This window comes from Delphinapterus leucas, chromosome 12, assembly GCF_059928025.1.
Source record: "Delphinapterus leucas isolate spDelLeu-1000000601 "Yukka" chromosome 12, BTC_Dleu_Yukka2, whole genome shotgun sequence".
Taxonomy (NCBI): Eukaryota; Metazoa; Chordata; class Mammalia; order Artiodactyla; family Monodontidae; genus Delphinapterus; species Delphinapterus leucas.
Window position 1 is genome coordinate 78565483 of NC_143140.1, and position 16565 is coordinate 78582047.

The window sequence follows — 16565 nt, forward strand, 5'->3', positions numbered from 1 at the left end:
ACAGTGGATTAAAAGGGCAGATGTCAGATCAATAAGTGAATATTTCTACATATAAAAAATATCTTTGCAGATTGTTTATATGTAATCTTTCCTTTTGGTTTTTCTTCATTTTCATTTCAGATGCTTTGTTTTCTCATGTAGTTTGGAACATAGCCACAATAAATGTGAATTTTCCAAGAAGACCTTTGTTGTAGTGAGTGACCATTTTTTAATAAAACCGTTAATACTTAGTAATGCCAAATATTAGGAGAACCATATATGCAATAATCATTATAGGTAGGAAAGGATATGAATATTTGCATCCATGACATGGTTTTTTGTGATCTAATACATTGAGTTGACATTCTTACATTACGATTTGTCCACTGTAAGATAACTTTAATTCTTGTTAAGGTAGTGAATGCATTGTGTTAAATAACGATGATAGCCACCATCTGGTTAGTCTGCAGTTTTAATTCTCACCACCATTCTGCAAGCTAGACTAGATAGCATTTTATAGAGAAATTTGAGTGGTGTAATAATTCTCCACAGATCCCAGCAACTAATTACGGAGCTGGCATTGTCTTGAAAGTAGGTGTCTTAATTCTCGCTGTGCCTCAGATGTTCCTGTGGCACCTAAACAATAACAGTGGACACAACAACCACAACAGAATACCCACTCAAGCTTCTTCTCCAGCAATTTGGGTTTAGTAAATCTGCAGTAGAGCCAGAATTCTGATACCACCAGGATTGAGAACTACTTGCTCTGAAACCTGTGTTCTTTCCACACTAATATCTCTTGATTATATATAAGCAATATCCATTACTTAAAATTTAATTTTAAACTTTGTTATTATGAAGTAGTGATTTGTTATAACATTTTTCCCCATAGGGCTTTTTTAGTGTTAGGACCCTTCAGGGTTGGCTGCAGCACAGTACTACCCTTTCCAAAGGAAAAGGGAAATAAATCAGTAGTAACCTTGGGGGAAAAAAAAAAAACACTTCTCTAAGCCTCAGAATTATCATCTGTGAAATATGGATAACAAACTTCTATTTATTTATTTATTTATGTCCGTGCCATGCGGCTTGTGAGATCTCAGTTCCCCGACCAGGGATTGAATCCAGGCCCCAGCAGAGAAAGCCCAGAATCCTAACCACTAGGCCACCAGGGAACTCCTGGGATAACAAACTTTTAAAGTTACTGTGAGGATTTAAGAAACGGTGGCTAAAACTTAGTAGATACTCAGTAAGTGGTTCTTATTTTTAAGAAAATATATTTATCATCTTAGCTAGAAGTAAAATGACTATATTAATACTAATGTCATAAAAAGTATAATTTTGTCTAGAATAGTGTCACACACAGAGTAAGAGTAAAACCTTTCTTGATCTCCATATAACTGACTTCCTGGATTTACAAACACTTTTTTTTTAATCTATTTGGTTTTTCATATTTTATTTACTTATTTGGTTGCACCGGGTCTTAGTTGTGGCAGGCGTGCTCCTTAGTTGCGGCATGCATATGGGATCTAATTCCCTGACCAGGGATTGAACCCGGGCTCCCTGCATTGGGAGCTCAGAGTCTGAACCACTGTGTCACCAGGGAGGTCGCTACAGACACTTTTCATTCTCTGTGAATAAATATTGATAGATACCCACAGCATACTGAAGTTTCAAGACCAGTAGGCTGTTTTCCAGGAGGCCCAAATTAGTAAAGGTGTTTGCATATTCTTTACTTACCATGAATCTGTTTTGTGTATTCACAAATCTGTTTGTGCCTTTTATGTTTGATATTATAATCAAGAAATTCACTTTAATAATATATAATAATAATGATGAAATGTGAATGCTAATAGTGTTTTTAAAAATACAAAAATCCAAAATAGATACTTTGGAAAGACTTCATGAAGGTTAATCAGTTAAAATTTCCTGTCTGATGCTATATGGATGAGAAAGCAGTAGATGACTGGAAAAGAAATAATAAGACTCTGTGCGAATGTTGCAGTTAGTTTGCATTTCCCGTATCTTTAGAATGCCATTTTAAAAAGTAAACTGCAAATCTTATACCCGGGTAGTTCCAGCTATGTTTTATTTAAGAAAAACAATTCTGAACCCTAAGTAATAGATCCACACTTAAAGAAAATAATATTTGGTGAATATCACAAGATTAGCAGAATTGTGTATGTTTTATGAAAAAATAGGTAAGTAGAATATTTAATCCTCTACAGAAAGAAAATAATCTTTGGCGAATATCACAAGATTAGAAGAATTGTGTATGTTTTATGAAAAAATAGGTAAGTAGAATTTCTAATCCTCTACAGTAGCTTTTTTTTTTTTTTTTTTTTTTTTTGCGGTACGCGGGCCTCTCACTGTTGTGGCCTCTCCCGTTGCGGAGCACAGGCTCCAGACGCGCAGGCCTAGTGGCCATGGCTCACGGGCCCAGCCGCTCCGCGGCATGTGGGATCTTCCCGGACCAGGACACGAACCGGTGTCTCCCGCTTCAGCAGGCGGACTCTCAACCACTGCGCCACCAGGGAAACCCAGTAGCTTACATTTTTAATTAACTTAGTTAATCCTGATCTGGTCAGATAAGAGAAATTTTACTCCATTTATATAAGGTGAGAATATAGAATATGCTAATTGGCGCCAGAAAGAATTTTAACTGGAAAGATTAGAATTACTTAGAAATTAGTAATTTCTTAGACTTACTTAGAAATTAGAAATACTGGCTAAAAGGTGAAGGTCTTTGCTGTCATCTGACAAAAGAAATGGATGAACAGAAATGTAGACCTATCTTTGACCTATCAGGGTGTGACGTAGCACTACCAAGTGCCAATAGTAGCAATTTCAAATTTAGCTTCATGTAGTTGCATTTGGGCAATTGATGTAGCAAAAATACTACTACTGATATTAATAATAGTAATAAAAACTTTGAAGTATTTAAAGAGTAGGGTACTATAGGCTAAACATGTTCAGTTAGTCTACTAGTTTATAAAATAATAGAAGAGTTAATTGCTAGTAATAAAATAAAAGCCATTGAAAATAAATATCACCTAGAAAGACTTCTAGAAATCAAAGGAAAAAATATATATATAGAAAATAGGAATTTAACCTTTTGGTACAATTATATTTAATTAAGAAGAACCATAGACCTGTTACTTGCTGGGTAAAAATATGAATGAGCACAATAATGAAATTCTTTTACACTTATTATTTTGCTGTCTGCTTTGTACCAGTTGTCATTGAAATACCTGTCTATATATATTGTGGCTACCTATACATTCACATTTATTGCATTTTGTTGTTTGTTATGCATTTTTACTGATACATCTTCTCTGTCTGTATGTATTGGCTAGGAATTCATTTAAAATCACCTTCTATCGTGTTTTTTGGTTAATAGTATTCACTAAAATAGAGTGGGCAAAATTCACTTTCATAATATTGCATGTATGGTACAGAATGTCATTTGTTAGTAAATTCATTATGCTTTGATACTTGCCACATACCCCAGTTTTCATTAATATCTATGTATTTCTTTTTCATTATGCAATATGTTTTTCATGATTTTTCTTTGTCTTTCTAGAACTTATTGTATCTTCCTCCATATAAATCATACACAATATAAAAAAAAAAAGAAGAACCATAGGGCATGTACTAATAGAATATAGAAATAGTCTGTTCACTTGAATGTGACTTTGTATAAAGAGGGCTGTAATTTTATTAAATCCCATCAAATTTTATTTTTAGATTTAACTTTTTATTTTCAGTTAATATTAACTAGTGAAAATATTAGTGTAGCAGTGTGTTAAAATGGCTAACTTATCTCAAGTTTATGAAGGTAAAAAGCGTATAACAATACCTGACATGTAGTAAGTTCTATAAGTGTTTGGAGTTTTTTGTTTTTGTTTTTTTACTCAGCATAACTTACCAATTAAGAGTATAGACTCTGGAGCTAGAATGCTTATTCAAATTCAATTTCTGCTATACTTTCTAGTTGTATGACTTGGGACAAGTTAATTTCTCTGTGCTTCAGTTTTCTTATCTGTTTACATGGGGGAAATTACATATTCTTCATGGTTGTGAGGATGAAATGAATTAATATATATGACAAGTTTACTATAATGCTTAACATATAGAAAATGCTGTACGTTTCCTGTTATATGCAAATTAATGGATATTTACATATTAATCTGTGTTCAAGCGTATTGTAAAACATTGATACATTCATTGGTGATATAACCTGCCACAATTATATTTTTAGCTTACACTGTTTAAAAATGACACTACAGGAATGAAAGATGCCAGTAAGAAGATTGTACCTAAAAGCAATATTCTAAAATGACATTTGTCTACTTTTCAGATTTGTTTCTTCAGCAAAATTGGAAGCACTACAGATCAACTCCCTTTTCTCTTCTTTTTACTCTAAGGGAAAGAAAAAGACTTGGGCCAGAGTAAAGTATATTAAATACATGTAGCTTGGTTCTGTATATTGCTATTTTTAATTGTTTTTTTCTAGAAGGGACAGTTGTGTTATTTCTGTTAGACCTGAAATCTCTGAAAATTCTGATTATCAACAGGAACTAGCTGATTAGATTGCTGTGTAATCACCTAACTCTAAATCTCAACCTTAGTAAATAGCCTGTATCAGGTCATATTTGAGTCTATTATATAACTTATCAATTGCTATAAAAAAGCTCACACATACCATAAACTCCTTAATGAAATTAATGACAGCTTTGGTCGTCCAGGAGTAGAATGTTATTGCCAGCATGACAGTGGAGCTGCAGTAATCCAGCTCCAGTTCCTGATTAATGAGGTTAGTGAATTGCTTTCATCTCACCAGCTTATGTATGAAATAGGGCCACATCCCATCTTTCAGAATTCTTGCATGCAATTATATTTAAATATTTGAACAAAAATGAATTTCTTGTAGGTCAGAGCTAATAGTAATTCACTTTAAGGCATCATCACAGACAGTTACATAAATAATGTAAGATGTTTCTCGAAACAGTATTGAAAATAGAATGGCATAAGGTAGATCTTTTTGGTACAGTGTGCTGCATTTAAATTTTATTTCAAGAGTATTGAAAGTTATGTAACATATAAAAATCTACATTAAAGTTTTTTCAAAGATTGACCTTATTATAAATAACAAATTGTATTTCTCCAGTGGGTTGTTTTGAAATACATCCAGGAAACCGAAGCCCGTTAGAAACTGGTTATTGTCCAAAGTTCTTGTTGTGTCACTTATTGGTTGAAGTAATTGATGCCTTTCTTTCTGATAGAGTGTAAAGTTTGGAAGGAGCTAGAGATACATTTTATTAGCAGAGTAAACAATGTGTTTGCATGTCTTAAAAAAGTATGAGCAGCTCTGACAGTAGATGTTTACTGCAAGTAGTGACAGGCAGGAGAAGCTAGAAGGAAAAAAGCTAGAAGGAAAAGCTAGAAGCTAGAAAAGCTAGAAGAAAAATTACTCTAGAAAAGATTCTGCTATACTTAGATGTGAGGATAGTCTGTGGGCATTCTTTTTGCCCCTAAGTCCCTGGGTTTCATGGAATAAATTTCTAGATGTATATGAGAGAGAAAAAAATACTCGATACTTTCGGCTTTTGATAAATCTTTTCTTCATATCAGAGGATTTAAGAGAGGCAGTATTGATGTAAAGAGTTAAAGAGGGTAATTTAAAAATTTTAGTAAAACTGTGATCCAAATGATATGCAATCGTGTAGGTTTTTCAGGATCAGAGGAAGTGTTTAAAAACTTCAGTATTCTGTGTAGGGCTGAATAATAGGCATCGTAAAATGTTAAAATACACATAAAAATATCACAGTGTAGAAAGTTGTTGAATCCATATGTGAGATTATTTTTCCTTTTTCAAAAACAAATTTTATTATGAAATAATTAGACTGGCAGTTAGTTTCAGAATAGAGAGGTCCTATGTACCCTTCCCCCATTTCCCCCAATAGTAACATTTTATGTAACAATAGTAAAATATTAAACCAAGAGAAAGACATCAATACAATACTCTTAACTAGACTACAGACCTTATTTACATTTCACCACCAGTTTCTACATGCACTCATTTTGTGTATGTGTGCAGAGTTTCATGCAGTTTTATTCCCTGCATACATTTCATGTAATGACCAGCAGGAACAAGATTACAGATCGGTCCCATCACCCTGAAGTCATGCCCTCAGGCTACCCCTTTATAATTAATTGCACCCCCTCCTGCTCTCAGTCCCTAATCCCTGGCAACCACTAACCTATTCTCCATCTTTATACTTGTGTTGAGATTATTTTTTTTTAAGCAGTATGAGCCAATGTAAATAACGCATTGCAAATAGATTACTTATATGCCTAAATTTTAGAAATCTTAACTAGTTGATGCTCTCATTATTCATAACACAAGCTGCTTTTCTATAGAATTTATCATAAAGTTCTTTGCTATGACTGTTATTTTACATGCTTAAATGTTACATTTTTAAGTACTTAAAAATGACAGTTTTAAAAAAATGCTTAGCAGAATATGAATATTTACATGGTGATGGCTATGGGAATCTGACAACTGGGAGTAGCTGTTTGCTTTCAATTTTGGAAAAGCACATGTAGGTAAGTGAGCCACCGCAGGCGGTCAGCTGTGATTGCCATTTTGGCCCCACATCTTCTCTTCTTCCTTGAAATACAAAGATGGGGCAAACACCTTGAGAAAGAAGATGACCTGGTCTGAAACTGCTGGAAGTAAGAATGAAGAGTACAAAGCTTTGATACTCTGAATCCTTTTAGTTTCTCTGCTTCAAAGTGATAGAGATAAGAGGATGCTTTCTAGTGAAAGGAAGAGTATGTGGGCTTCCTGTATTTCTGTTTTCCAATAGTCATGTTGTAGCAATAGGAGTTACACAGTAGAGGAGCCCTCATAGAATTTCAAATTGGAAAGCACTTGGAGAGATCGTTTAATGTAAATCTTGTCTTCAGAGCTATTTTAGTTCTCTCAGATAAATGAGAAACTCTCCTATTTTAAAACAGGGAAATTTTAAGATTTCTCATAATAACCTAAAGGACTGGAATTGCAAATCTTTTTTTGAAATTAAAGTTCTTCGTGTTGAGTCTTTTGTCTTATTCTCTCAGTGTAGATAAGGAGTATCTTCCTCTTTTGAGGAAAAACATTCATATGTCTTAATAAATCAGCCTTAGCCTATAGATTCTTAATCCTATTCACACATCAGAATCACCTCTGGAGATTTCTTAAAAATACACCTGCAATGGTCCTTGCTCTGAAATTTCTGGTTTGTCAGGTCTGGGGTGAGACTGAGCCCCCTGCATGATTCTCACATACTGCCAAAGGTTTTCTTCTCCAGACTTAATAGTATTTAATAGTATCAGCTGTTTTAACTTTCTAAATTAGTCAGATTTTTCAGCCCTTTGGACATTGAAATTATACAGTGCTGAATGCTATTTTTGTTTTCCATATCATTCTAGTAGTAGAATTATGATCCAAACAGAGTACATTCATAAGGATTCATAAGGATTTGTCTTAAGGCAAATAAAATGGGAAGGTTACTTCATATCATATATTCATAAGGATTTGTCTTAAGCCAAATAAAATGGGAAGGTTACTTCATATCATATAGTCAAGGAAGAATGAACTATAGGGACCAAGTAACTTATAGTCTGACTCCTAATTTTACATAGCTAGTTATCAACTATATATCCAACTAGATCCTAGTACACTTTTAGTTAATAAGGTTAAATTATACTTTAAATTGTTGAAGTTGAAACAATTTTTATACATACGTATACACATAATACACTCTTTTACATCTGCTGTTTAGAATTTGGGTGAGGCAAATGTTTCTCAGAACTAAATCTATTGGCAGAGAGTTTTGAAATTTGGGAAGATTTTTTCGGTAGCTCTTTAGTAGCATTAATGTTTGTAAATGTATTCTATATAAAATATATTACACTTTATTTTTAAGGGAGCTCTTGTGAGTGCCTTGGCTGATGACACCTTACACTTATGGAATTTACGTCAAAAGAGACCTGCCATACTACATTCACTTAAATTTTGCAGAGAAAGGTAAGAATTTTCTCAGTTATTTTATATATATATATGTTATTTGCTATTCTTTTTTGAAATTTTCCTTTGAATTTTATTCTTTAATTTCATTTTTCCGTGATGGATTTTATGCACAATCTAAAAACTAATTCAAAAACTTCAAAGCATATACGATAAAAATCAAGTTTCCTTCCTTTCCAGACCCATCTTCCTCTCCAGAGGCACCCACATACATTTCTTTTGTGTCCTTCTAGAAATACTTACAGTCTGTATACATAAGCAAAAATCTCTCCATATAGCTATTTTATTTGCATAAAAAGGAAGGCATTACATATTCTTTCTGTAACTTGTGTTCACTTAGCAATATGTCTGATAGGTCGTTTCATATTGGTATATTTAAATCTTCTTTAGTCATTTTCATAACTGCATGATATTTCATTGTATCGAAATGCCATATTTTATTCAGTCAGACTTCATCAATTGACTGGACATTTGATATATCCAGGACTGGATTTGATATAAGTGGACACATATCATTTTCAGCCTGCTGTTCATTATGCTCTGTGATGTTACATATATTTCTTTGTCCCTTACGCAAGTATATCTGTAAGATAAATTTGTAGACGTGGAACGACTTGATCAAAGAAATCTCTCACATGACCTGAGTTTTGCGCTTTGATTGGAAAGACCATTTTCACTCCAATTTTATTAAACGTTCTCCCATATTTTTTTATAGTGCTCTTAATAGCTGCATTTTTATGCTTAAACTTTGATTCATATGGAACTTACTTTGGCATGAACTATGAGTAAGGAATATAGTCCCCCCTCCCCCATTGCTTATGAGATATGTTTTTGATGTGTGTTTGTGTGTTAAGGTTAAGAAGTCTAGCTAGTATCTAAATGCAGTGGAGTTAGTGTCAGGCCATGCCTGGGGGCAGGCAGGCATTAGACTGCCCAATCCATGTCCAAGATCAGGCCATGTCCCCGTTTTGATAAATATCAATCCATTCAGGTTGTATAAACTGATCAGTCTGTTTGTGAGCCTGGGCTTCTGCCCACAGTGGCTTTCTAAAGTAGGCAAGCTAAAGAGGCTGTTGGGAATATAGCAATCCAGACTTTTCTGGCCAACGTCAGGGCATGTCTACATTGTATGCCAGGCCAGAGCTGGCAGGGGGTCAGTAGCAAAGTTTGCTATTGGGCTACATCTTGTCTGGGAAGATAAATCATCTAAGTGGCTTGGAATCATGGTTCTACTTCTAGGAGAAGTAGAAGGAGGGGTTAATGGAAGGAGGGAGGGATGAGATAGGGGAGGAAAAGCAAGCAAAAAGTCAAGGTTCATTCTTTTCTGCCTGATGGGAGTAAGGCTATCTCAACTTGCTGGGCAGAGTTTCTTTGTCTGTTTGCCAGTGGGATCTCAAGGGGAGCCCTCCATCAGCCTCAAATGCCATAGGGCTGGTGGAAATAGTGGTGGGCATCTTAGTCCCAGTACATATCTTCTTGCCGTTAGTCTCATACTGGAAATGGAAGTGTAGATCTAGCAGAGTTGTTGTCAACCTGGTGCATTTTTACCCACCAGAAGGCATTTGACAATGTCTGGAGACATTTTTTTATACAGTTGGGAGTTGGGGGTGGGCGAGCAGTGCTAATGGCATCTAGTAGATAAAACCAGGGCTACTGTCAAATATGTTACAAATCTCAAGACAGCCCCCCATTCCATAACAAAGAATTGTCTGGTCCAAAATATCAAGTGTCAAAGTTAAGAAAACCTGTGCTCTAGCACATCAGAGTGGTGTCATTTGATTGGTGTAGTGCTGTAGAAGTTCTCTTAAACCACCATCCACTGAAGGGTTTCTTCCAGGATGTGGAATTCTAGTAGAAGAATATTCTCCAGTGGCATGCCCATATTCCTCATTGAGACACAGGAATGTGGCAATATGTGGTCCAAGTTCACAAACATACACTGCAGGTTATCATGGTAATCTTCAGGAAGGATCATACCTCAAGGAGTTCCAGAGTGGTCAGTCCCATGATTGTCTGGTACATAGTAAGTCTCCTCTATAGTACCCCTAAGGATGGTCTCCAAGAAATTCTGATAAATGTGGATAAGGAACAGTAAGCTAGTCTCTAAGGTACCTGTTGGCACATATCTTGACAAACAGAAGGCACCTTTGTGTGAAATACAAAAAAGTAGCCCTTCTTGGTGGATGCAGCTTCAGAGCCCACCACTCCCCTCCTTGGTTGGGTGCTGTTATTCAGGCCACAGCCTGTACAATTGTATGAGGTGATCCTAAAAGTTACAAATGAAATGAACTCATGGAGTTCCCAGTTTTGAGTTCTGTAATACACTTTACCCACCTCACCAGCAGAAACTAGTTGATTCTGTTCAAAGTTGAGCTTCTCCTCGGCCTTTATTAGGACAACAAGAAACAAGAAACTGTAGTATGAGTAACTTGGTCCTTGAATATCTTCTTTGGATGAAATCCCCTAGGATGGCTACAAACTTGTATGGCAGCTTTTGTACTTGCATGCTAAGAAATGGGCCTGATGCTTCATGGAGGAACCTTGTTATATTCTCTCAAGACTAAAGTTCAGATTTCCTCAAATGGCAAGAAGGAGAGAGGTGGCATTTGGGAGGAGCCTACTTTTCCTCAGCACCTGGTTACAGGTTGGGAGGGGAAGGCATAGTAGAGGCTTTCCCCCAGCTCTAGCAACCTGCCTATGGTGGCAAGGCTTATTCTGCCCCTCACCCTGAGCTCTCTGTCATTCATGACTTTTCCTAATACCCTGTAATCAATACTCTGATGGAAGCCTTCTGTTGGAGCAGCTGCCCCAGGCAGGGGAGGGATAGAAGCCTGTCACTTCCTGCCCATCCTTCCATCTCTCTCATTTGTAGAAATCCATTCTTTTCTTTACACAGCTGCCTTGCATGCAGTTTTTATATCTGTATCAGGATAGTCTGGTGTTATGCTGTGGTAACAGAATACTCAAAATCTGAAAGACTTAAAAGAGCAACAGTTTATTTTTACTTATGCTGTATGTTCTTTGTGGATTTGCTGGAACTCTCTTCCTTTTCATTATCAGTTTTATTCCAGAATCCTGGCTGAGGAACAGCCAGTCTTTACAATATTACCAGTCACTGAAGCAGACAGAAAAAGAATATGGTGAAGCATGTTTTGGCTCTTAAAGCTTCTGCCTGGAAGTGATACTATCTCTTCCACTCTCATTTCTTGGCCCAGAGCAAGTCCCATGGCCATGCCTAGTTTTACTCATCTAACCAAGAAGGAAAAGAGCTAGAATCTTTATGAATACTTGCAATAGCTACCACACAGCTTATTTTTATTGTTGACATTGAAGTACAATAAGCAGTAGCCTAGTTAGTTTTCCCCTCATTCCACAGTGGATTTGGGCTAACTTAATAGTTAAGTTACTCTATTTCATTTTTATGCTATTTGCATTTTTATTTCCGAAACTAGGAAAGGGAGGAGAAATATGAAAATTTTATAAACCAGTTTTATTACATTCTGAACAAGTGTTAAATAATTCAGAGATTTTATTGTAATATTGTCTTATTTTAATAACTAGTTAAATTCTCTTATTTTAGTAGAAATTCACATAAATAGAAATTGTAATGATTTAAACTGTATTTTTTCATAATGTAGATATTTTTCTGGTTTTAAAAAAATTGTGCTATAATATACATAACATAAAGTTTACTCTCTTAACCATTTTTAAGTGCACAGTTCAGTAGTGTTCACACTGTTATGAACCATGTGATATGGATATTTTGACAGAATTTCACTTTTATGGTTTTTAAGAAAAAAATATAGAAATTGGAGTCTCAAGTCTTGGTTTAACTACATGAATTTAGACGTTACTTCACTGCTTTGTGTGTCGGTTTTGGTAAAAGCTGTGAACTTGACACGTAAAATTCTATCTGGCAGTTGCCTTATCAGAATATGTTCCACTTAGCTTCTATGTTTTTTTTTTCCTTTAAAGGAAGTTTAATTGGAGGAAGTTGTGGGTTTAAAAGCAACTGCAACTGTCAGCTAGTCTTTCTTCATCACCTTGAATTAGCATGACCAATATTCTTATCCATGTTAAATTTTTGCATAACAGTTTTTAAATAAGAATAAACTATATATCTGGGCTTTCCTATTTAGGACTTACTATTCCCTAAGTGAAATTTCAGAAGATAGAATCTTTTCTCCATAAATATATTAGACCCCTGAATTGCTGAGTCTGTATATTGAAACCAATACATTTCTTTTAAAGGTATGTTTTATTTTATTCTAACACTCTGAGTTAGTTTATTTACTCTGACTTAAGCTTTTTCATTTGATGATAGATACATCTATTGGTTTAGGGAATAAAATCATGCATGCATTCTAAACTAATGGTTAGGAAAATACAGTATTATATGGATTAATAATCCATTAATAATCCAAATTTCATCTTAATAATTATCAATGGAGCATCAATGTCCAAAGTCCTCTAAAGGGGAAAAAGAAAAACTGATAAAAGGAGTAATCCATTCAGATAACAACACAGCAGTTGGGAGAGTTGGTGCTTATAAGGTACTTCAGGAACTGACTGCTGCCGTAGCATCAGATTTTCTTAGTAGCTTAGATAAAATAATGTAGAAACAAAAACTTAATTTGTCCCATTATATTCTTATTATGATACTACCTAAATACTGTGTTTTGCATATTTGTGAGGCTTACAGTTTGCTTAGTCTGCACAAGAACAGGGCATAGCTGTAAAAGAGAATTTAGCTAGATATCGGGCCTCAAAAAGTCTACACAGGTCTTCCAAAGCTTTTGAATTAATTCATTCACGTATTTAACAAGAAAAAAATCATAATCTTGGAACAGATTCTACACCTAGAATTACAGTTTTTGTGGTAATGGCAAAATATTTTTCTTTGAAAGCAGGTTAATGAAAAGTATACAAGCATTAGAAATGAGAACGATTTGGTGAGAGGAAATTCAGGACTGGAACAAAGGAATGGAATGATATCCAGGCTTGTTAGGAAGGCAGGCAGAGGGGTCTACTACTCCAGACTAATTCTCATCCACAAAAAAGAGTTGCTTGTTGATATGGAAATGATGAGTCACCTTGGGAATTTTAAGTGTAGAGAACCACATACTGAGACAAAATTTAAAAAGGAAACAAACATTCTCAGGGTTCAGAGAAAAAACTGTTTTGATTTGATGGCCTTGAGACTGTGAAAGTCAGGAAATGTTGGATAACTTCCTAGAGTAAATTAATAACTAAGAAATCCTGACAAGGGAACTAGAGACAGTCAAAGAGATTGGCCTAGTTGCACAAGGGCTTTATAATGTACTCAGGTATAAAAAGATATGGAAGGAGGAGATACCTGTAACAAATAGCTACAGATGTAGAAATCACTTTGGAATTGGGCAGTGAGCAGAGGAAACATGATAGAGAGGCCTAAATTGTTTTGACAGGCTGTTTGCAGGACTCTGGACTTGGAGACTGCTGCCAGAGAGAGCTCAGAAGGAAGAGAGGAACATGATTTTGGAAATTGGAGGAAGTTCCTTGTTATATAGTGGCAGGAAGCTTAAAAGAAGTGTCTCTTGCACAATGTATAAGTGTTAACTTGTATATTTAGCTGAGGAGATTTCCAAGGAAAGGCTTGGAGGTGTGATCTGACTTTTTCTTGCTGCTTTATAGTAAAATGCAAGAGGAGAGAAATAAATTGATGGAAGAATCATTAAATGAACCAGGACTTGATGATTTGGGAAATTCTTACCCTGATCTATATGGCAAAAGGGAGATTGCTTCTGAAAGTGTGGCATAGGGAAAAACAAGAGGGTGTGGCTGAACAACTTTTCACTAAAAATCTTCTATAGACCAAAAGGTCAAAGTATTTAATCACATAAAGGGCTCTTTTAAGATATTGAGAATCTTACAGATCTTCTCCAGAAGATCTACAGATCTTCTCAACCAGATAGCCTGTAGGAAGTTTGAGTATCATCCCTCAGGCCTCTCAGCAGCAGCCTAGATAGAGAAGGTGTTATCTCCAAAAACTTTGTGGGTGTGACTTTTGCTAATGCAGAAGACCCAGTGAAATGTGTTCAAGACCCACAAGTTTCTTGAGAAAGTTGTACAGCAGAAACATTGCCAGCTGGGACTTAAAGAAACAGAGTACAATGTGAAAGGAGGCTGCATCCGGAATCAGGCCCATAAAGGCACTCAGCTGTAAACAGTTGCTGTCTTTCATGAAGGATGATTAGGGCAGAACTGAGAGCCACAGAGGCTTATTCCCAGGCCTTGAAGCTAATTGAGACAGATCCAACATTTGCCCACCTGGATTTCAAAACTGTTATGGAGTCCTTTTTACCTTCCACTTTTTTTCATCTTGAACAGGAATTTCTACAATTGTTATCCTATGCCTGTCCAACCATTGAATGCTTGGAGTGTTGGGGGCAGATAATCTGTCCCTTCAGTTTCATAGGTCCACGGATGGAGTGGAATTTTGCCCAAGATCTATCTATACTGAATGGTAACACGCAGGACCCTCATCTGCAACAAATTTAGATGATGAGATTTGGAATTTTTGAGCTGAGATTTTGGACTTGAATTAATGTTGTGATTGGTTGAGACTTTGGGAATATTGAGATGGGTGAATGGAGGGATTGAATCTTTGGAGGGTAAAGGGAAGACTATTAGAGGCAGAATTCTAAGATGATCCCCAAGAGTCCTACCCCCCTGGTAAACACACATCTTCTCCTAAGTATTCAATTCTAATCAAGGTACTGCTGTGGAGGGATTTTGCAGATGTAATTGAGATCTCAAATCAGTTGACCTTCATAGAGGGAATGTATCTAATTGGCTTTAGACTTGGATTATCTGACTTAAAATGGCAGCAAGTACATGGAATTGCCCTGCCTGGTTTGGCTTCTCTCTGGAATTCAGTATGGTTTAAGTGTCTCCCAAAGTATGAATATACAGGTAACTTGGGTAAGATACAGGCACTCTAATGAACATCTAACTAATATTAGGGGAAGTGGACTGAAGAGTGCATGGTAGGTAGATAAACAACCAATGTCCACTGTACTTTTCACTGCCTTCAAAATGAAGTTGAAACTTAAATATTTAGCATTCCCTAAAAGATCTTGCAAGATCTGTGACTCTTCTTTTTAGTCACCATAATTTTATTTCACTATATTTCTCCCTCTCTTTATGATTATAGTCCAGCCACCCTGGCTTTTCAGTTTTTTAATGAACTATCCTCTCTCCTGCTTATTTGTATGAGCTGATCTCCCTGCTCAGAAGACACTTAGGATTCTCTTTCCATGGCTGGCTAATGCCTGTTCATCTTTGAAGTCTTGTCATTTCCTTTACAGGTTTTTCTGTAAGTTCCCAAGACTAGGTTTTGTATTACCCCATAGTATGGTGTTCTTTCCCTAAAACAGCACATACCATTCTTACTCTTATTGCCTTGGTTTCTTGATTATCTTCTCGATTAGAAAATAAATGGTAAGTATTTTCCTTATTTTATTCTCAGCAGCAGTCTCAATGCCTGACATCTAGTAAATGCTCAATAAAAAATGTTTGATTGGTACCACATTGCCGTTGCAGAAACAGAGGGGAATCTCTTTTTTCTAGAAGGCATGATCCTCCACAGACGGTGTTAATTACCTGGGAGATAGGTTCTAAGAAGGAGAGTCTTCAAACAGAAAAAACAACAAGAGTATTTGCTCCAACTAACTTTATATATAATCTTTATTCCTCTCACTAATCCAAAACTGGCTAGGTTGTTTGATTACCCTTGGAGTGCTGTTTGGTCTTTGGCTCATAGCAGAGCTTTTAAATTTTTTCTTTTTTTGTAAAAAGAGTGAGGTGGGAGAATAGAGCTTTGAGCAGTGTATTTCTTTTTCCTAAACCAGCATGCCCGTGAGGTACAGCAGACTTCCGTCTGTAATAATTTGGCAGGGATTTTCAAAATGAAAGTGAAAATCTTATTTTTCATTTTCCTGCCTTACCGTATTAGCAAGAATTTCCAGAACAGTGTTCAATGATATTGTTGATAGCAAGTATCTTTTTCTTTGTAATAATTTTAATAATACTGCTTCTAGGGTTTTACTGTTAAGCATAATATAGGATGTAGATTTAAGATAGAATTTTTCCCCCTATGAGTTGGTGGTCAATTATGGAAGTTAAATTTTAATTGAATGCCTTTATAACATCTTTTTAGATTATCATGTGATTTTTCACTTCCCTTTTCCATATTGATGTAATCTATGACATTAATAGATTTCCTAACACTAAGCATTCTTGTATGCCTGTGAAATTTTTTGAATAAAGTTGAAAATTATTTTATATTGTTAAATATGATTGTTAATATATTCTTCAGGGTTTTTACTTCTGTTCGTGAGATTGACAATAACAGGAAAACGTTATATTCCAATTTTGGTATCAGGGCATCCTTCCCTCATATTAAAGAGTTGAGTAACCTTTCTGCCTTCCTTCCTGTTCTAGGTCAGAGAAATTAATAGAGGAATTATCTATT

At 35.6% G+C, this 16565-nt stretch overlaps 1 protein-coding gene across 5 annotated transcripts in view; it reads left to right on the forward strand.

Moving 5' to 3' along the window:
* The window catches only part of STXBP5 (syntaxin binding protein 5), a 165990-nt gene that overhangs the window by 22133 nt on the left and 127292 nt on the right, over positions 1-16565 (forward strand). For all 5 annotated transcript variants that reach the window (XR_016395246.1, XM_022558713.2, XM_022558722.2 and 2 more), the window contains exons 3-4: positions 4711-4792; positions 7950-8050. Coding sequence is in view for 4 of the 5 variants with exons in the window: in XM_022558713.2 (XP_022414421.1) it covers positions 4711-4792; positions 7950-8050 (183 nt within the window). In the remaining variant the exon portion in view is untranslated. The remainder of the gene's footprint in view (positions 1-4710; positions 4793-7949; positions 8051-16565) is intronic.